Below are 22,128 nucleotides of genomic sequence, written 5' to 3' on the forward strand. Positions count from 1 at the left end.
GCGTTAGTTGTTTATTTTCCAGCAACTTTCAGGGTTGGTTCGAAGGAATTTTTGGTCTAGTATTGATTGTTTTAGGGTCTTTAAGATGTTTTTAAGGAGTGGTAAAAAGCTAGGAAATGTTTGGTTAAGTTTCGAGTCGATTCGGGTTAAAACCGGAGCTCAGGCCCAAGTTTTTAAACGATTCGATTAAGTTTTGAAACATACTCGAGTTTACGTCTAAGAAATACTTTTAAATATGTTTTGGGACATTTTAAGGACTTTGGTAGACTTCGGGTCGAAATTTAGAGGTCCAGGGGTAAAATGGTCATTTTACACCCCGGGGTGAGTTTTAGTCCTGACAGCGCCCTGAGCACAATATTATCATATTTTTAATTATTATGCATCATGTTTATGATTTTTATGAAAATAGGATAAATACGTTGCATGCTTGGTTTGAAGGAAAAATTATATATATGCATGCTTTTATTTAAGTAGTGAATATGATGACACATATTTTGAAGAATGAGAGTTGGTTGTGACTAACATGATGACACGAAAGGTTGCGGCTCAGTGGACGGGTAATGTCGTCGCTGATGCCTCTGTCACCGGGTACCTTGGTTATACGTAGATGATCTATCGAATGAGATGATAATACGAAAGTCACAGCTGAAGAATGGAATTCAAATTAAGAAAATGTACACGTATATGTTTTTTTGATGATATGTGCTATGATCATTAACGTGCTTTGACAGGTCTCGTTTATGCAAACGATTTTACAGCAGACAAGAAATGTATGTTGATTACGATATTTTTCACTACTGCTTGTTATGTATATGTATTTGTTAGCACGGTACAGGTGTGTTGAGTCTTTGGACTAACTAAGCGTGTATGATGCAGGTGAGCAGGATATTGAGGGGACTAGAGGTGCCGAACTCTAAGTAGGCATGCCTGGAAGTGCGCATGACCCGAGGACCACTCTTATTCGCATATCACGATTTTTGGAGAGATGAGAGGACATGGATATTTTATACACTGGTTTCGATATACTGATGATTACTAATATTTTTTATTGCTCATGCTTTCGTTTACCTACTTGAATTAATCCGATCATTTTAAACTGTAGTATTTCTTCTAATTGTCAAATGTTTATGATTATTTTTAAATGGTATTTTTCTTAAGTAGGCTTGAATGCATGCAAAATATTTAAGTGTTTATTTTCAAAATGTGAGCGTTACGAAAAAAAATTATAGCAGCATTATAAATTATTAGATGTCACAAAAAATATGCTAGTTTTTTTTCCTTTTGATGGTCTCACATGCGACAATTTGAGATAATAATATGAAAATAAAGTATAAAACTTGATACCGAGAGTTAAGTAAAAAAACTCCTAAAAATTATTAGGGTAAAAACTACGAAAAGATGAAAAGAATTCTTCAATCATATTTTATAGTGTACAACCACTCATTGTGTTTCAAAAAAAAACATACATTATCTTAATAAAGGAGAACAAACACCTGATAAATATTATAGAACTAATAGGAAGAAGAAGAAAATTCAAGAATATAATGAATTGCATGAGAATTAGATGAATGAAATGGTCGACTTGTGTGTTTATTTATAACCAAACTCTGAGGTATGAAACATCATTTTTCTTCGTCAATTATGCCAACCCTCATTTAATTCTTGTATGTCACCTAACATATTGATGACACATTTCAATATAATTAATTTTAAAATAAAATAAAACAAAACATAATAAAAAGCTCAAATGACTCTATATCATTATATTATACACAAAAATTTACTACTACAGAATCATATTTTACAATAAATTTAAACTATTCACATGTGTCTGCATGCCAAAATTTACAAGTAATAGAGGTACCTAGTGACCATCTTCGAGTCATGGGTCAGACCTAGACTCATGATCTAAAAAATATAAAAATAATTTTAAAATATAGTAAATTAAAAATAATAAAATTATTCTACTTAAATAACAGCTCAAATAACATTAAAAATATACTTTCAGGACGAACTAATATATATGGAGATAATAGCATATTAGTTTGAATAAAATTGTGGGGCATAATTAAGCATCGGGCTATAATATTTTTCACTTTTTTTTTTGTAACGGAACTCGTAGTAATTATTTTTTGAGTATTGAATAGTTCAAGTCTCAAAACTAAATTTAGTAACATGCAAATATCATATTAAGCAAGCTTTTTAAGGCAAATTCGATTGAAAAAAATATTGAAAGAAAACATTAAATTTTGTCCTCACATTCACCTGATCCAACCACGACAAAAACACTAAAAGGAGTGTATTCAATATAGTAGATTTATTGATTTTTAATGACTTCTGTAGATTTTAAATGTCTAGATCTATTCAATTAAGACTTTTACATACTCTATAGAAGTCTAGTGGTATTCAAAATAGATTTTTATAGTGTTTTAAAAAGTCAAGTAGTATTCAACATTGACTTTTAAAAACTCTATAAAAGTCCATAGATATTCAAATTTTCAATAGAATTTTAATAATTTCATGAAATTCATTAACATACAAACATTAAAGCATAAAGTACAACTATAAATTGTCAAAATTTGTATTTGATTCAAACCAAAGATTTGGATAGATTTTTAAAACTTCTAACTCATACAAAATCTATTTATTTCTCTCTCTGTCACTTCACATCACCTCTTTTCTTATCTTCTCTCATCTCATCTATCTCTATCACACTCTCAAATTTTCGAAGTGTATCTCTATACATATTTTCATCTTTCATTTTCAAAATTTTCATTTTTTGGCTGATTGTTCATTTAATAATATTTTATTTTAATATCATAGGAAATTTTGAATTTTAAAATTGATTTTGTGATTTTTAATTTATGATTTATAAAAATTAATGTAATATTCAATAATAATAAAAGATGATTCAAAAAAATATCGCTTAATTCTTAATAATTGAATAGCTTCGCAAAAACCATTATTTTTTAAATTCTTTTAAGCATTTTCAATTAATATGTAAGCTATGATATTTTTATACAAAATTATATCCACACAATGCTAAATAATATTCTTTTCACATGTATATTTTTAATTCAAAAACAATGTTATATATTAATCAATTGATGTATTTTAAAAAATTTACAAACATGCATACAAACCCACATATATACACATCTAATAATTAAATGATTTAACTTTTAAATAAGTAAATTTATTTATTAATATAAATATTGAAAAATTATTTCAAAATGAATATGTTATATATGTCAATTAATATTTGGTTCAAAGAAATTAATAAAAAAATAATATGTTATAATTAAGAACAAAATTTATAAAATCCTATAAAAAAAATTCACAAAAGTCTATAAAAATCTTGCAAAAAAGTCTACATTAATCCACATAAATTTATTTATAAATCTGTGATATTCTGTAAAAGTCAATAAAAATCTATCAAATCCATGAAAGTCTTCTTTTAACTCTGGATTGAATACACCAGTAAGATCTTTTTCACGTTATTTGTTCTTGGTTTTTTATTCCGCGTAGACATCAGTATTGGGATTGGAAAGTGGCGGAGAAAGAGGGTCTGCTTTTCTGTATAAACGGACCAAATTTTTGCAAAAACAAAACTTAATTTCAAGAACCACGAAGGAGATTAATTTCTTCGAGCTAAAACTAGAGGAGAGAATCCGTTGTGTTATCTTAATATTTTCCAGCTAACTAATAATCACACGCACATAAAGATTCCTCAAGCCCATTCAGTAACCACCCACTTGCCTCTCCCACTTCCGAGAGAAAAATCTTTAAATAGCCGAAATTTTGGGTGGATTCTGAAGTGGGGGGGCATTTCTTAAATGGCTGGATGGGTTTTATCAGAATGTGGTTTGAGGCCGCTTCCAAGAATTTATCCTACACCAAGAACTGGCCGTGACCAGCCTCCCTTGAATTCCAGTATCCCCAAGCTGAGATTTTTCCGGGCAGATCGTGGAAATGGTTCCTCATCTTGTTTGTTTAGTGGGATTGATAAAGAGAGAGATTGGGTTTTGAAAGTGAGCGCCACATTTAGAGTTCAGGAAGTTGATGAAGAAATTGAGGGGGGAGAGAGAATATTGAACGGTGGTGAGGAGTTTTTTGACCCCGCTTCACCACCTTCATTTAAGTTGTCTGATATTAAGAATGCAATTCCGAAGCATTGTTGGGTTAAGGATCCATGGAAGTCCATGAGCTATGTTGTTAGAGATGTAGCTGTGGTTTTAGGATTGGCTGCTGTGGCGGCTTATTTTAACAATTGGGTGGTTTGGCCTCTGTATTGGTTTGCTCAGGGGACCATGTTCTGGGCTCTCTTTGTTCTAGGACATGACTGGTACACTTCTTTTCTAGCTTTTCTTTGATTGAATTTCAAGGAAGTGTTTCTTTTGTTTGATTTGTTATTTTGTGTTGGATTTTGTTTAATTCTTTGTGCTATTTGAAAAGGGTTTATTTCTTTGGTCCTAAATTATGCAGTGGCCATGGAAGTTTTTCGAATAATCCCAAGTTGAATGGTGTTGTTGGTCATCTTCTTCATTCTTCGATCTTGGTTCCCTGCCATGGATGGTATGCTACCATGTTTCATATTTTTAATGAGTTTCAAGAATACCTATTGCTTTGCTCATAAGAAATCATGTGGAAAATCGACTTGAAATGAGTGCATGATTCCTGCAGGAGAATTAGTCATAGGACTCATCATCAGAACCATGGACATGTGGAGAATGATGAATCTTGGCACCCTGTAAATATTACTAATTTTTCCTTCTCTATTATTGAAAAAACATTGATATATTGTTTTGGTGTCAAAAAAATATGGATTGACTGTTGGTTTCTTCATTTCTTTATTTCCAGTTGCCTGAGAAGACATACAGGGGTTTGGATATTGTTACCAAGATATTGAGGTTCACATTGCCTTTCCCCTTGCTAGCGTATCCCATTTATTTGGTAAGCTGCCTGTTTTTTGGCATATCTTCTACAGCTTTTGATACTAATTCTATATGTCCTATATATATGTGTGTGTGTCTATATGTATGTATGTCTATGTAACTGATCGAGCTAATGGATGCCACACTACCGACTATAGCAGAAGATTTGGAATGATGTTTCTTTAGCGTGAATAGTTTCAATCTTTCTCTAAATAGAGTTACCTGATTAGTTTTGCTTGGTTTGTTTTATGATAGTGGGGCAGGAGTCCTGGGAAAAAAGGCTCGCATTTTGACCCTAACAGTGATTTGTTCGTCAAGAACGAGAAGGAAGACGTAATAACCTCGACAGTTTCTTGGACTGCAATGGCTGCATTGCTTGTAGGATTGTCGTTTATTATAGGTCCTATCCAGTTGCTCAAACTCTATGGCGTACCATACTTGGTTAGTCGCTGATATCCATTTATTATGTCACCAATGTTGTTGCTAAAAACATAATCATTTGGCAAGCTGGGCATTCGTGAACTCGAGGCAACGATTTTTTATGTGCTGGGAAATGAAACTTTATTCCCATGATTTTAAATTTTTCTTGAACATTAAAAGTAGATACATCTAATGCCACTATGAGTTGAATAGCTTTGATTAGGAGTTAGCCTTATCATCCCTGATATGTTCGTTTGAACCATATTTGTAAAGCATGAAATTTGAATTGGTGAATGCAGGGCTTTGTGATGTGGCTTGACTTGGTTACCTACTTACATCACCATGGCCATGAGGATGTGCTTCCTTGGTATCGCGGAAAGGTTACATATCTTTTACATTTTTTACTGATACTGTTCCTGGATGCAGAAATTCGCCCTGGAACTATCGATATTTTTCTCATATAAACCAGTTATCTGAGAAATTATAAACAACCAAGCACAAATAATTTTCGAAACTAGACCTTTTCTTCTGGTGATATATAATATTTCGGTGTTACAGGAATGGAGTTATCTGCGAGGAGGTCTAACGACTCTTGATCGTGATTATGGATGGATAAACAACATCCACCATGACATAGGAACTCATGTTATACATCACCTCTTCCCTAAAATCCCGCATTATAATTTGTTAGAAGCAGTAAGTGTTGGCTCTTCCCAATGCAAGCTTCTCCCATCAGTTTTCATGTGATTATCGTTCTATCTAAACTTCATGGTCACCAAAATTTTGTGATGCAGAATGAAGCAGCTAAGCCGGTATTGGGGAAGTATTACAGAGAACCTAAAAAATCCGCTCCCCTTCCATTTCACTTGATAGGAATCCTCTTAAGTAGCATGAGAAAGGACCGCTACGTAAGTGACACCGGTGATATAGTGTATTATCAGACCGATACTCAACTCAACAGACCCAAAAAATCTGCAGTCTATACAATTATATCGCCACGAGTTAGCAAGCCACCACTAAGCTGTTGATTATTTTTTTTTATCATTTACTAATTCTTTGTGGGTATTGAGTAAACTCACTCGTAAATTCAGGCCACCGCAACTTCACTCGAAAATCTTGGATTCTGAGTGACAAAGAATCTGATAGGATCGATTAACGTAGCAAGAGTGTTTAGAAGGGGGGGTTGAATAAACACTCTCAATTAAAACTGATCTTTTCGAGTTTTGAGTTCAGTTTGGTGAGAAACTGATTCTCGGAATCTTGCTGGTCAATGACAATCAGTTAAACTGAAGTAGTTGCGGAAATTAACTGACTGAAAGATGGAATACAAAACTGAAATAAAATACACAAGGATTGTTTCTGGATGTTCGGAGATTTCAATTACTCCTACGTCACCCCTTCTATCTCAAGGATAGGATTTCCACTAAAAGACTTTGATCGAATACAAGATTTGTACTGACCCACTTCAGTTTGGACTTATCACTGCAAAAAACTGAAACTCTTAGTATTACAAAATGTTCTTAGTGCGTAACTGATCTTAGCACTATCAAATTTAACGATTATTACAAAGTGCTAGTGAGCTCAGATTGTAGCCTTGACTGCTACGAATAAATCAAGTAAGGGTGAGCTGAGATTTTGACAGAGTAACATCAAGCTTTGAATAGAGTGATATGTGTGCTATTTTCCTCAGCTGTTCTTCTGTCATATTTATAAGCTTTTCTTCCAACGGTAACTCGAGATATGTTTGAATCTTTGTATCCGTTGATTGCCACTTCATCATTCCTTGGGCATTGTTTGCTTCATTTATTGTAATGCGGCGTCTTAATTGCTTTAGCCGAAATGCGTTGTTCTAAGCTGTATTGATTGAAGTGCGGCGTTTCGCATTCAGTTGCAATCTGCTATGTCTCTTTGTCGGTTGAATGTTCTTTCCCGAGACATGTTAGTTGAAGGAAGCATATGGCTGAATATATCAAGTGATCGGTTTCCAACTGATCAGTTTAAATCTGCTGATTTCAGTTGTTAAGTCCAGTTTACTGAATATAGTTGCGCGTATCAGTTGGTTGATCAGTTTGTCAAACTCTAGAATTTATAATTTGATTCATATTATGCCAAACGCCGGAATTTCGTTTCCAACAACAACTGATCAGTTTTCTTTATTAGATCTGCTGATTCCAGTTGTTAAGTTCAGTTTGCTGAATATAGTTGCGCGTATCAGTTGGTTGATCAGTTTGTCAAACTCCAGAATTTCATATTTTGTCAAACGCCGGAATTTCGTTTCCAACAATTTCCCCCTTTATGGTGTTTGACAAAACTAAGTGAATAATAACTGATCATCTGAAAACATTGTAGATAAAATAAGAGGTTTTGTAGATAAAATAGGAGGTTGATCTTGATCAGCTGAATAATAATCCACACAAATACAAGATAGATAGACTTGTAGAGATTTTTCTTCAACGAGAATATTTCTTCTGTTCTAGAATCTCTTTGATATCTTCCCCCTTTTTGTCAAACAGCTCCATCTTCAAGTATAATCTTCGAACATCTGTTGATAGAAAATTGACAGAGTTGGATACGTTTTCAACAGCAGAGGTTAGAGCGATTTGAAGTACATCTATCTTTCTTGATACAAGTGTCTCCACAACATCAACTCTCTTGCTGATAGAGTCTTGAGTCACTGAGAGACTCTTAACCAATACTCTGTTCTTCTGTATATCATCCACTGTTCGAGAGAGAGATGTTAAAGCATCTTGAATTGTCGTCAGTTTCTGATAGTTGAATTTTTCAGAGTGTTCCAGTTTCAGAGAACGCTCTAATTGAGTATGCTGGATCTTGTATACATGATTGATCATTTCATTCATTTTCTGCTGAATTTCCTTAATATCTTCCCGAACTTTATCAAAATCTGTAGAAAAATGAGGTGGAGACTGACAAGATGTTCCTGGTTCCGTTGAAACTTGATCCAAGACCACCATGGTCTTATCAGATATCATCGTTTCAGAAACAGTCTGTGCTGGAACATCTGTTTCAGTTACTGCCACTTGGACTGTAGGAGGTGAAGATTGATGATGATCAGCAGAGATATTTTCCTGCTGAATATGAGAGACTGCAGGATTTTCAGTTGATTGATCATGAGCTGATGCATCTTTTTTAAAATCAGTTGTGATCTGAGCTGGCTCATCAGTTGGAAGTTTTTCAGCAATCTGTTGATTTGGTAATGGCTAGCCACCACTGTTTGATCTTCTATTTCAACAACAACAGACTGTACTGGTACTTCTGTTGAGATAGGAACCTCTTGAGCGATTTGATCAGTTGAGTGATCAACTTCTTCAGAGATGGGTTCACTCATAAGAGATTCTTTCGCCACTGCTTGAATGATTTCATCAATGTTGGCAAAAGTCAGCTCAGCTTCAGAGTACATCTGATCTTCTCCAGCAGATGATTGTGGCACATCCTGAACAGGTTTTTCAGCAGCTGGTTTTGGAGATAGCGCTTTCTGCTGGGTGGAGAGTGTATCTTATTTTGCTTTTGAACGGGAGGATTTTGCAGGGAGAACCAATTCTCTATCCTGTTCCCAAAATCTGATTCCATTTGTAGCCCACTAAGATCTGTGTCCAGTTGGGTGAACACAGCTCTATCATAATAGGCAGTTGGACCTACGAGATTGTAGTTGGATTTCAGCTCTTCAACCATTTTAGTCAGCTTTTTGACTCGAATCTGATCAATGAAATATTTTTACCTCTCCAATGCCTGGGCAATCGTAGCAGCTTTGACTATTTTCGAGACAATCTCTTCAAGTTTAATAAACTTTTTCAGTTGGGATTTGCGCTTCAGCTCTTTGGCAAAATTTCAGTCCTGAACTTCTACCAACTATCAAAAGATTTCAGTTTCGCCGTGGAAAATGCATTGACCTGTTCCCAAACCTGGTCAATGTGAGTTTGGATGACATTAGATGGCCTTGGCTCTTCAACTAGCTTACCTTTTCCTTTGTCAGTTGTGAGAATGTGAGGAATATCCAGACCAGAATGATTAGTGTCCACTGGTTCCCTCAATATAACGCCTTTAGATCTGGCCCAAGGCAAAATGGTAGGGCGATTTACATGAGTCAAGGGAGCTCTTATTTTAGCGGGTGCCTCTTCTTCAGCAACTGAATCATCAGGTGGAACAACCTGCAAAGGTATAGCCTGAATAGGCTGTTGAGCAGCTGATTGAGTCAAGTTCTCAGTTGGAATGAATTTCACCGCTGTTATTGGTTTAGTCCTTTACGTCCTCGGTCTCTTGACAAGCTTAGGAGAAGGAGTTTTCTCCGAATCTGATTCTCTGATAATCGGTTTTCGTTTTGCATTCTTCAGTTGGGCCAAATTTTTAGCCTTCTTGACTGGTGTTGGAGCAGGTGGTTGCGTCCCAACCTCCTGTTTGGTTTTTGGTGGCAAGATGTTCTTGGCAGTGAAGACCTTGAACTTTGAGGATTTTCCAGCATTGTCAGTTACCAATCCCTTTAGTTTCAGAAGATAACTGATTTGAATGGCAAAGCCTCTTGATTGTTTGGTAGATTGAAGCATATTCTTTAGAATATTGAAGATAATGTGCCTCCAGTTAGCTTTCTTCTCTCCCAAGATGATGGTCATCACTTGGAATTTCTCAAGAGTAAGGGCAGCATAAGAGCCTGCTTTAGCCAATATGCCCTTCGCCACAATGTCGGCTAATAACTGAACTTCATGCTTCAGTTCCTTCTTAGGATCGGAAACTTTAATTTTCCGCCCATCAGCAGACAGCAAGGATTGCATTTCTTCAATGTCAGATGTTTTGACTTCAGAGAAGCTGACGTACCCATCAGTTGGCAACGAGAAAATTTCTCCGAAGGTCTCTTCAGATAAGATCAACAGCGGACTATTGACAGTTACAGAGATGCTTCCATCAGTGGTGACAAACCCCTTCAAATAGAATTCATTTACTTCCTTGTGGTAGATCTCCTGCGAAGATTGTCCCAAAAACATCCTGAGACCAGCAAATTCAATCTTCAGAAAGACGTTCTTAACATCAGCTTCTTGAACTGATAAAATTGAGTCAAAATCAATGGCCATAGCGTTCAACATGTGAGCTGGGATTTGATTCGCCATTTCGAAAGGTAAACTGATCTGAAATTCGTAAAAGATAAGCTTTGGAATTAGTATACTCTTAGGAACTGATTGTATGCGTAAGAAAGAAAACTGAATTGAGGCGGGCATAGTACATTTGTTCGTGACTGTTCAAATTCGGAACACGTGTCAGTCCAAAAAAAATTGAATAAAAATATGTGTACGTGTGCTGTAAACGTGTGTGCAAAAAGTAAGCGGTTTAAAATAGGCCACGTTATGAAACTGCAGTCACGTTAGTTGATTTGGAATATAATAAGTTTTTTAATTTGTTAACTTATACGAGAAGATTTGTAAAATATCCAGCTGAACAATCAGTTGGGAGACTGATTCATTTCAGTTGAGAATTCACAAACAATTGTCCTCTCAGTTAACATTTTCAAAAATTGATATTCCCCCTTAATCGGTGCATAGAATAATTAAAGTGACGATATAAAATAAATTTAAGGGTCAGAAAGATTATCGTTTGCTGAAACGTTGACGGCCCTTCAGCTTCCATGACTTTCGGCTATAAATAGAAGTAACACGGTTAGTTTCAGTTATATTGGTGAAAATATTCAAGACAAAAAGAATGGAAGATACGAGTAGCTTGAGTGCTTCGCCATTTGCTCTGGAGGCTAGGAAGGCTGTTATAGAAGATGAGGTCTTCTATAAGAGTCTTCACTACTGGGAAAAGTTACAGAAGCTTGAGTTCCTGTACAATACTGGGGAGGCTACCACTCCAAAACTGGTGGCAGAGATGAAAAGTTGCGGGAGCACTTGAACATAGCTGTGTCGGTGGACGTCTTTAAGGATGGTCATCTCTATCAGCTAATGCTTCGAAAGGAGCTGAAAATCCTTAAGCGCATAGCTGGTTCTCAGGGCTTTGACAAGACATCTACCGGACCTTTATCCGCTTGGTTGAAAATGTGGATAATTGTTGTAGAGGAAAAATATGATGATGTAATCCGTGCTAACATTTATGGTTGAATAAAGTATTTATATGAGCTTAACTTTGTTTTTCTCTTTCCTGCAAATGATAAACTTCATCAGTTGTTATATATATATGAATTGCGAACTTTAAACAGATGAACTGATGAAAGATTAACTTCTATCAGTTGACTATGAACTGAAATCAGTTAAGCATTAATAAATAAATGACAAACTGATATCAGTTAATAATGAACAACTGATAAATAAGAAGCCTGGGTAAATGAGAAAAACGCTTCGGTTGACTCGAGCCTCTTTAGCTTCTTCAACATTTAATGTCATATGTCTATAAAAAGGACGATAGAGAAAAATGTGATATATAACAGTTCAATATGTCAGATTCAAGTAATTCTGATGCATGCAGCAGTACGCATATTCAAGTTACCGAACAATTAAGTTCTTATTTGGAATAGTTGAAGAACACGATGGAGGAATATGTCTTGACGAAACTGATGTCAACATGGTTCAAAATTCATGATTTGCAGAGGATAAGTAATAGTGGTGCTGCTCCTTCTCGTGCTCAAGCAGCAACAGCAAGAAAATACATTGATCGTTTTGAAGCCAGGCATGTTACAGACCTGTTTGATGACAATGTTCTGTTACATGCAATGTTTTGGGAGGAATGTCATGTAATTGAGAAGATTTTTACAACCGAATCATTTTCTAGAATCCGAATTTATGAGTTGAATAATTGGATTACAGAATGGCAAGATTCAGTTGGTTCTAAGTTATCTTCTGTAATGTGGAATCGATTTTATTCTTAATAAAGTATCATTTCCAATTTGTTGTTGTGTTCTTATTTTCTGCAAATAGTTTTATTAGTAAAATAGCATCAACAACAATTTTAAGACAAGTCAATTAAACCAAGAATATTGCGAAATTAAGAAAACTTAGTCTCGGGTAATGGTTTGGTGAAGATGTCAGCTGCTTGTTGCTCAGTTGAAATGTACTCCAGTCTGATGTCCTTCTTCAGAGCATGATCTCTAATGAAGTGGTGCCTGACATTTATATGCTTGGTCCTTGATTGAAGAACTAGATTATAGGTAATGGCAATTGTGCTCGTATTGTCACAAAATATGGGCGATTCATTTGTAATTACTCCATAATCTTTCAGTTGTTGCTGGATCCAGATCAGTTGTGCACAACAACTACCAGCAGCAAGGTATTCTGCTTCAGTTGTTGAGGTAGCTATGGATGTCTGCTTTTTACTGAACCAAGAGATCAGTCTGTCTCCTAGAAACTGACAAGATCCACTTGTACTTTTGCGATCAAGCTTACATCCTGCATAATCTGCATCTGAATATCTAACTAAATTGAAATTAGAGTCTTTAGAATACCATAGTGTACCCTTAAGATATTTCAAAATTCTTTTAGCAGCTGAGAAATGTGATTGCTTAGGATTTGCTTGAAATCTAGCACACATACAGACAACAAATACAATATCAGGACGACTGGCAGTTAGGTACAACAATGGACCTATTAGACCTCGATATAATGTTGCCTCAACTGATATTCCCCCTTGATCAGTGTCCAATTTTACTGATGAGCTCATGGGAGTATTTGCAGCTGAACATGATTCCAAGCCAAATTTTTTCAGCAGCTCCTTTGTATATTTAGTCTGACGGATGAATATACAAGTTTCCAGTTGCTTCACTTGAAGTCCAAGAAAGAATGTCAGTTCGCCCATCATGTTCATTTCAAACTTATCCTGCATTAGCTTAGCAAACTTTTCGCATAATTTGGGGTTAGTTGACCCAAATATGATATCATCAACATAAATTTGAACTAATAAAATGTGATCATTCTTAGCAAAGTTGAACAAAGTCTTATCAACTGAACCAACAGAAAAATCATGATCAGTTAGAAATTTTGAAAGAGTTTCGTACCAAGCTTTGGGAGCTTGTTTAAGGCCATATAAGGCTTTGTTCAAATGATATACATGATCAGGAAAGTTGTGATTTAAAAAACCTAGGGGTTGTTCAACATATACTTCCTCTTGTAGTTGACCGTTCAGAAATGCACTCTTTACATCCATCTGATATACCTTGAATTTCTTGTGTGATGCATAAGCAAGAAAAATTCTGATTGCTTCCAGTCTTGCAACTGGAGCATACGTCTCATCATAGTCAATTCCTTCTTCTTGCCTGTATCCTTGTGTCACTAATCTTGCTTTGTTGCGTACAACTGAATCATCCTCGTTCAGTTTATTTTTGTATACCCATTTTGTACCTATAATAGTTTTTGAAATTGGTCTTGGAACTAAGTTCCAAACATTGTTATAAGTGAACTGATTTAGCTCTTCTTGCATTGCATTTACCCAGTTAGGATCAGCAAGAGCTTCATCAGTTTTCTTTGGTTCTAGTTGTGAAACAAAAGCTGAATAGATAAATAAATTTAGTATTTGATTGCGAGTTCTTACTGGATCAGATGGGTTTCCTATTACCAGTTCAGGTGGATGTGATTTTCTCTATCTGTACTCAGTATTTGTTGTATCAGCAATTTCTTCAGTTGGTAACTGAACACAGTTTTCAGTCTCAGTTGGTGCTTCGTTAACTGGTATTTGAATGTTATCATTATGCTCTGTCAACTGATCATCAGCAACGACTTCTTGCACATCTGATTGGTCCAGTACTTCTGGTTCAGGTGTTTGAAGTATGTTTTGATAGTCATAAATTTCATTTTTGTCATCATCTTCTAAACTGATATCTGTAAGTCGATCAACTAGCTCAACTTGATCAGTTGGCTTATTAGTTAGTTCAGTTTCATCGAAATCAACATGAGCAGATTCTTCAACATTTAGGGCTTTCTTGTTGAAGACTCTATAGGCTATACTAACGGATGAGTATCCAAGAAATATTCCTTCTGCAGATTTAGCATCAAACGCTTTTAAATAATTTTTACCATTATCAAGAATAAAACATCTGCATCCTAATATTTTGAAATAAGTAATTATACTTTTTCTTCCATGCCAGATCTCATATGGTGTTTTCATATGATTCTTATTAATCATTGATCTGTTCTGAGTATAACACGCAGTGTTTACTGTCTCTGCCAAAACTCTTTGAGAAATATCAGAATCAGCAAGCATTGTTCTGGCAGCTTCTTTAAGAGTCCGATTTCTTCTCTCAGCTACACCATTTTGCTGAGGCGTTCTGGCTGCTGAGAGCCCATGCTTAATTCCAGCATTTTCTAGAAAATTTGAAAGAGTTTGATTGATGAATTCAGTTCCTCGATCAGATCTGATTCGATCAATTCCAACTGATTTTTCATTTAAAAGTCTTTTGAAGAGCTTTATTAGTTACGAAGCAGTATGGACTTTAGTTTTGAGAAAAATAACCCAAGTAAATCTTGAAAAATCATCTACGACTACCAAGGTGTATTTCATTCTTCCTAAGCTCATGACTGGTATAGGATCAAAGAGATCCATGTGCAATAGTTCTAAGCATCGGGATGAAGATTTACATCCCTTGTTTTTAAAAGAGGATCGTACTTGTTTACCATACTGACATGCTTAGCAAAGTTTTTCTTTTGAAAAATCTATTTTGGGCAAGCCAATTACAAGTTCATGTTTACTCAGATAGGCAATGGATTTAAAGTTTAAATGATTTAGTCTTTTATGCCACAACCAGTTTTTAGATGATTTGGAAGCAATAAAACAAACTGGTGCATAAGTTTGATCATTCCAACTGACTTTATATGTGTTTCCACAACGTTTGCCAGTTAGTATGATTTCATCAGTTGAAGTTTTGACTAAACATGAGTTTTTGTCAAATTGTACTGAGAATCCACTGTCGCATAACTGACTGATGCTAATCAAGTTATACTTCAGGTTTTCTACTAATAGAACATCTTTAAAAGTAAAGTTACCATGGATAAGCTTACCCTTACCCACAGTTCTACCTTTGGAATTGTCCCCGAAACTGATGTTTGGACCAGTGTACTTGATCAGTTGGGATAACACACTTGCATCTCCTGTCATATGTCGCGAGCATCCACTGTCCAAATACCATATTGAGTTCTTGTTTGTACCTGTTACCTGTAATCACACATATAATATAACTTGGTACCCATATCTATTTGGGTCCTGAATTGATTAGTTACTTAGGAATCCACACTTGGATTAGTCTAACAGACTTTCCAGTAGCTGTATTCCAAATGGTTTTTCTCGGCTTTTGTGTGCTTGGTGTGTAGTGTACAGATGATACAATATTTGTTTTAGCTTTATTCAACTGATTGTTCAGTCTATATCTCTTCTGAACTAGCTTGCAGTTATAGTCATTGAAATAGCTATTCGAATAGTTCTTGTGAGACCTCTTTGATGACTGGCTTTGTGAATCAGTTGAGAATTTTTTACTATAATCAATCCCATATTTTCTAGCCTTGTTCATATTTTCAGTAGGTTGCTCAATCAGTTTACTGGGCTCAATTTGTTCTTGTGTCACTGCTGTTTTGACAAAATGAATGTATTTCCCTTTGTCTATTTTTGACTTTGGTTGAGTATCATTTGGATATATTTCTTCTTGAGTGTTGAACCCTAAACCAGTTTTATCAGAAACTGATTTTTGTGAATTCTCATTCAGTGCAGTAGATGACTTGTTACAAGACTGAATGAGCTCAGTCTGTTTTGAGTTTTCAAGAATCAACTTCTGTATTAATGACTGATTTTTGTTTCTCTCTGCTTTTAACTCAGCAATTTCACTTTTTAGACTCAACCCATCAACTGATTCATCAGTTTTGGTTTTATTGTCTGTGGGATCAGTTTGCTTTGCTTTGATTTTTTCAAATGATGATGCAAACTTTTGATACTAATTTACCATATCATGTAGTGTTAGAATGAGTTCTTCTCGTGTGAAATCAGCTGAGCTGAAATCAAATACTTGTTGGCTATATGATTCTTCTTCTGCATCATTAGCCATTAAGCACTTGATTTCCTCATCATCACTAGAGCTGCATGAGCTTTCTGGTTCAGATTCCTCACTGTCAGTTTCTGCCCATTTAGATTTGTTTTCTTCAGCTAAAAGTACCTCATATTTCTTTCTGAAGGACTTCTTATCTTCCTTGGGTCTTCTTTTGTGCTCATATGATTTCTTTCTTCTATCAGTTGAGCCTTGACTGTCCTTCTTGGGTTTAGGACAATCGGCCATAAAGTGACTTGATTTGGCACAGTTGTAGCAGGCACTTGATTCATCATTGGAGTTGTTCCTTTGGTATGGTTTCTGGAAGTTTCCTTGATTCTTTCTCATAAATCTTCCAAATTTTTTGATGAACAGTGACATAGCATCACTGCTCAACTGATCAGCAGTTTTCTCGACTGAACTGATTGGTTCAGTTCTGACAGCAGCTAGAGCAGTTGTGGCTGCAGGGGTAGATGGTTCTCCTTCTCTGGTCTGCAGCTCAAATTCATAAGCCTTTAAATTAGCAAACAGATCATGAAGTTCAATCTGGTTCAGATCTTTGGCCTCCCTCATAGCCATGGTCTTGACATCCCATTCCTTGGGAAGACCTCTAATTACCTTCAGTGCAATCTCTTTGTTGGTATACACTTTTCCAAGTGCATTTAACTCATTGATGATACTGCTTACTCTTTCATCATACTCGTGCATTGATTCTCCTGCTTTCATTTTAGTGTTATCAAACTTTTGAACAGCAACAGAAAGTTTATTTTCTTTGGTTTGATTATTTCCTTCACACAGTTGGATCAGCTTTTCCCAAATTTCTTTGACTGACTTACATATCTTTATTTTGTTGAAGGTTACTTTGTCCAGCGTTTTGTACAGAATGTCTTTAGCCACATTATCAAGATTTGCTTTTCTTTTATCTTCAGTTGTCCATTCATCTCTTGGCTTTTCTATTCTTGGTGGTGCCTCTTGTGTTATGGCAACTGCTGTATTTGTTTTTAGAATCTTCATGGGTCCATCAGTTATGACATACCACATGTCATCATCTTGTGCAGCTAAATGAGCCTGCATTCTGATTTTCCAATCATCAAATTCTTCTCTGGAGAACATGGGAATTTTGTTGAATGAAGTCATACTAGCAAGTTTATAGATCAAAAGTATTCAAGAACAAGATTCAACCGCTCTGATACCACTTGATAGGATCGATTAACGTAGCAAGAGTGTTTAGAAGGGGGGGTTGAATAAACACTCTCAATTAAAACTGATCTTTTCGAGTTTTGAGTTCAGTTTGGTGAGAAACTGATTCTCGGAATCTTGCTTGTCAATGAAAATCAGTTAAACTGAAGTAGTTGCGGAAATTAACTGACTGAAAGATAGAATACAAAACTAAAATAAAATACAAAAAAATTGTTTCTGGATGTTCGGAGATTTCAACTACTCCTACGTCACCCCTTTTATCTCAAGGATAGGATTTCCACTAAAAAACTTTGATCGAATACAAGATTTGTACTGACCCACTTCAGTTTGGACTTATCACTGCCAAAAACTGAAACTCTTAGTATTACAAAATGTTCTCAGTGCGTAACTGATCTTAGCACTATCGAATTTAACGATTATTACAAAGTGGTAGTGAGCTCAGATTGTAGCCTTGACTGCTACGAATAAATCAAGTAAGGGTGAGCTGAGATTTTTGACAGAGTAACAACAAGCTTTGAATAGAGTGATCTGTGTGCTATTTTCCTCAGCTGTTCTTTTGTCATATTTATAAGTTTTTCTTCCAACGGTAACTTGAGATATGTTTGAATCTTTGTATCCGTTGATTGCCACTTCATCATTCCTTGGGCATTGTTTGCTTTATTTATTGTAATGCGGCGTCTTAATTGCTTTAGCCGAAATGCGTTGTTCTAAACTGTATTGATTGAAGTGCGGCGTTTCGCCTTCAGTTGCAATCTGCTATGTCTCTTTGTCGGTTGAATGTTCTTTCCCGAGACATGTTTAGTTGAGGGAAGCATACGGCTGAATATATCAACTGATCGGTTTCCAACTGATCAGTTTTCTTTATTAGATCTGCTGATTTCAGTTGTTAAGTCCAGTTTGCTGAATATAGTTACGCTTATCAGTTGGTTGATCAGTTTGTCAAACTCTAGAATTTATAATTTGATTCACATTATGCCAAACGCCGGAATTTCGTTTCTAACAACTGATCAGTTTTCTTTATTAGATCTGCTGATTCCAGTTGTTAAGTCCAGTTTGCTAAATATAGTTGCGCGTATCAGTTGGTTGATCAGTTTGTCAAACTCCAGAATTTCATATTTTGTCAAACGCCGGAATTTCGTTTCCAACAGAATCTTTCTTCTACCCTTACATAACGATGTAGCATGTACAAGACTATTTTGCTCATAGAATTTCAAATGGAAGGCATTGTATTGTGTCTATTATGTGTTATGTCTTAGAAACGCACAAACATAACACATAAAGATCGATATACGAAAATATAAACATGAACAAATTCTAAGATTTAGTTATTGACGTTTAATTTGATACTTGCAACTGGTGATGTTTCACGAACACAAAAAACAAATATCTTCTAAAATTTTATGTTATTTATGATATGATTTATTTCTGAATAGCTGCATAGGTTTAGGGATCCTGTGTGCCATATTTATAGATGTTCTCTAACCATCATCGAGAGAGTTTGAATTGATTGTGGCTTATCTTTATAATATTTACCTTAGATATGATAAATCAAATATGAAAATATTTATCATCTTAATCTAAATAATATTCTTGATTTATCTTCTTTTAAATATGAGATGTCTTTCATATTTATCTTAATGAAATATGCTGACTGAAATTAAATTATTTTAAATACTTTAATAAAATAATCTAACATTTGTTTAACTTGTATGCATATTTCTAATGAACTGAATAATCAAGAATTTAATAATTATTTAAATTTGAGAAACAAGTACATGAATCATGACGATAAGTCTTATTATACTAAGTATTATCTTCTATGTATCACATGTATCATATTCCTTAATATAACTTGATGAATAAAATCAATGCTTTATTATAGGTCTAACTTAATTGATTTTTCTCAAGATAACCGAAGATATACATAGTTTAATATGAGAAATATCATAACTGAATGATTTTCATAATCAAAACCAAATGTGCATACAAAAAATCTTTTAGGAACCTAATCCATCATTAATTTCCACTTTATCATTTAAATATCCTAATTTGCATTCTTTTAGATCAAATGATTATTAATTAACTGATAATGTGTTTGATGACCACTTTATTTTGTTTAGCACGTTCTCCAATGACTAAAATAATTAATGTCGACATACTTTATTGGAATGAAGCTTTAGTTACAAATATTACAATTGAATTATCGTAATATAATTTTAATGACTTATACATAAAATTCACAATTCGAAGCCCAAAAATGGAACTCCTCAACATACACCATACAATAGAGCTTCAAAATACGAAAGGAATTTAGACTTCATTGTAGAACTAATAAATTAATTTTAAATTGTCAATTCGTCTGTACATAAGCATGTAGTCTTTAGTACCATGGAGATAGCCCAAAAACATTTTGCAGCTTTCTAGTTGTCAATACTTAGATTACTCTTGTGACATACCGTAGTTTTAAAATAATTGAAATTTGCGGAAAAATAAAATTTTCTTAAATAAAGAAAAATTTTCTAAATTGCGATAAAAATAAACTACTCATCTAAAAATAATTGAAATAAAAACAATTACCAACAAAGTTTGCAAAAAGTATTCGTTTAAACAACGTAAAATAGTCTCATTAAATCAGAGTATTTGAAATATGCATAAAGTTCTTAAAAACGTCGGCGGTCCTCGGGTTTAGCTTCCGTGCAGTCCGAGCCGGCTCATTGGTCCCCACCCCTTGTCTCCTCGTACTTGTCCTCACTTGCATCTATCAACTCTAGTGAGTCTAAAGACTCAACATATATAAACTGAAAATAACAAGTAATACATAATAAAACCACATGCATTTTAAAGTAGAACGTACATACTTGAACATGAACGTACTTACATAAACATAGACGTGCCATCATATCGTAAAACATTACATAAACATACTTGCATCATACATACTTGGACATACATAAACATAATTATTTTACGTAGAGATATGTTTCAAAGCAACTGATCCTTACATAAATACACCTGATCAGACTAAACCACAGTACTGAGCTGGCAGTGATGTCCACTACCACATACATGAGATCTCTGGTCACGCTTTACCGGATGGATTGGTTCCTGGTCATGCTTTACCACTTTCCAATCCTGATCTAAACTCGGTCTTGCTTTACCGGGATGGAGAGGTCCTCGGCCACGTTCACCGACTTCCAAACTCGTTCATATTTGGTCACAAGACATTTCGCATACCTCAAAAACATAAAACATTTTCTTTTTGTACGTCAAACATACTTAAAAAACGTCGAGGGCTTCTTTGGAACGCTCTGGACATACTGCCCTAAACAAAGCAGCAAAGATTCAGGAGATCCCAACAAAGCCTGCAACCAAAACTTGAGAAAATGTGAAGATCATGCACAAATTTTCACAGCTTGAGCGATTTTACGATAAAAATCATATCTCTCTCATTTCTTATCAGAAAATTACGAATGTACTGTCAAATCGAAGATAACACAGAGTACTACAATTCATATGTGGAAAAAATTTCCAGAAAACCAACCTATAAGTCTCAGAATTCGAAATAACAGAGGGTGATAGATTTTATAACACAGAAATTTCACATCTTGTGTAGTCCCACGAAAATGATCATAACTCACTCATTACTTGTCCAACAATTACGAATTTAATGTCAAATCGAAGGTATTGAAAAGTACAACGTTTTATATTTTGAAAGATTTTCCAGAAAATCGACAAAAAATTCTCAGTATTCGAAAAGACAGCAGACTCTGTTTTTTAGATCCAAAATTTTGATCCAAAATCGTTTCAAACATTTTTTCTCAAACCTTTGCATAACATACACATATTTTTCATACAATATACATCAAAATAATTACTATGACAAGATCGATGCGAAAAAGAAAAAATATACATGCCTTTGATCTTTAAAACTCACGATACGGCGAATAACGAAGCGACGCGGTGCGGGAATCGATCCGAGCGACTTGAAGCATGATTTTAATTTCTACTAAAATCAACATGTGGTTGCTGAAATTTTGAAGGAGAAAAGTGGAGATGGAGCTGCTGAAAAAAGAGCCTAAGAACCCTCCAAATTCTCTCCAAAAAGAAATGAAAGGGTGCAAGATATTTGTGTCTGTGCAAAGGCCAAGTGTGTGTGTGTGTATATGCATGTGTGTGTGAGTGTAACACGTGTGTGTGTTAATGGTTAGTGGGTTAATGGTTAGTGGGGTATTAAGAGTTTAATTAATAATTAACTTGTTAATTAAGAAAACTAATAATTAAATTAGGTTTTAAAATAATTAAAACTTCATAAATCATTTAAAATACTAATTTTATTGACTTGAAACAAAATACCACATTTTTCGTGAATTGTCTAAATCGTCGCCAATCTCTTTTCTCGATCACGTATCGAATATTCACCTGAAACATGAAACTCAAGAAAACATTTTAACGTGCATCAATAAACATAAATAATTTAAAATAATGCAAATCGTAAGTCATGCACCGTTAAAAATCATTTTAAACTTAAATAAATAATTTAACAATTTAAATAATTACATGGGTTTTACGTGTACTAAT

The 22,128-nt window shown here is 34.7% G+C and overlaps 1 protein-coding gene across 1 annotated transcript; it reads left to right on the forward strand.

Moving 5' to 3' along the window:
- Positions 1 to 3,541: 3,541 nt before the first annotated feature.
- Positions 3,542 to 6,483, forward strand: LOC140976637 (omega-3 fatty acid desaturase, chloroplastic-like). Its single transcript, XM_073440881.1, has 8 exons — positions 3,542 to 4,345; positions 4,486 to 4,575; positions 4,684 to 4,750; positions 4,861 to 4,953; positions 5,190 to 5,375; positions 5,654 to 5,734; positions 5,913 to 6,050; positions 6,149 to 6,483. Exons 1-8 carry the CDS (start codon positions 3,837 to 3,839, stop codon positions 6,380 to 6,382), a joined length of 1,398 nt encoding a protein of 465 aa, XP_073296982.1. The 5' UTR covers positions 3,542 to 3,836; the 3' UTR covers positions 6,383 to 6,483.
- Positions 6,484 to 22,128: the final 15,645 nt, after the last annotated feature.

This window comes from Primulina huaijiensis, chromosome 5 (assembly GCF_012295235.1).
Source record: "Primulina huaijiensis isolate GDHJ02 chromosome 5, ASM1229523v2, whole genome shotgun sequence".
Taxonomy (NCBI): domain Eukaryota; kingdom Viridiplantae; phylum Streptophyta; class Magnoliopsida; order Lamiales; family Gesneriaceae; genus Primulina; species Primulina huaijiensis.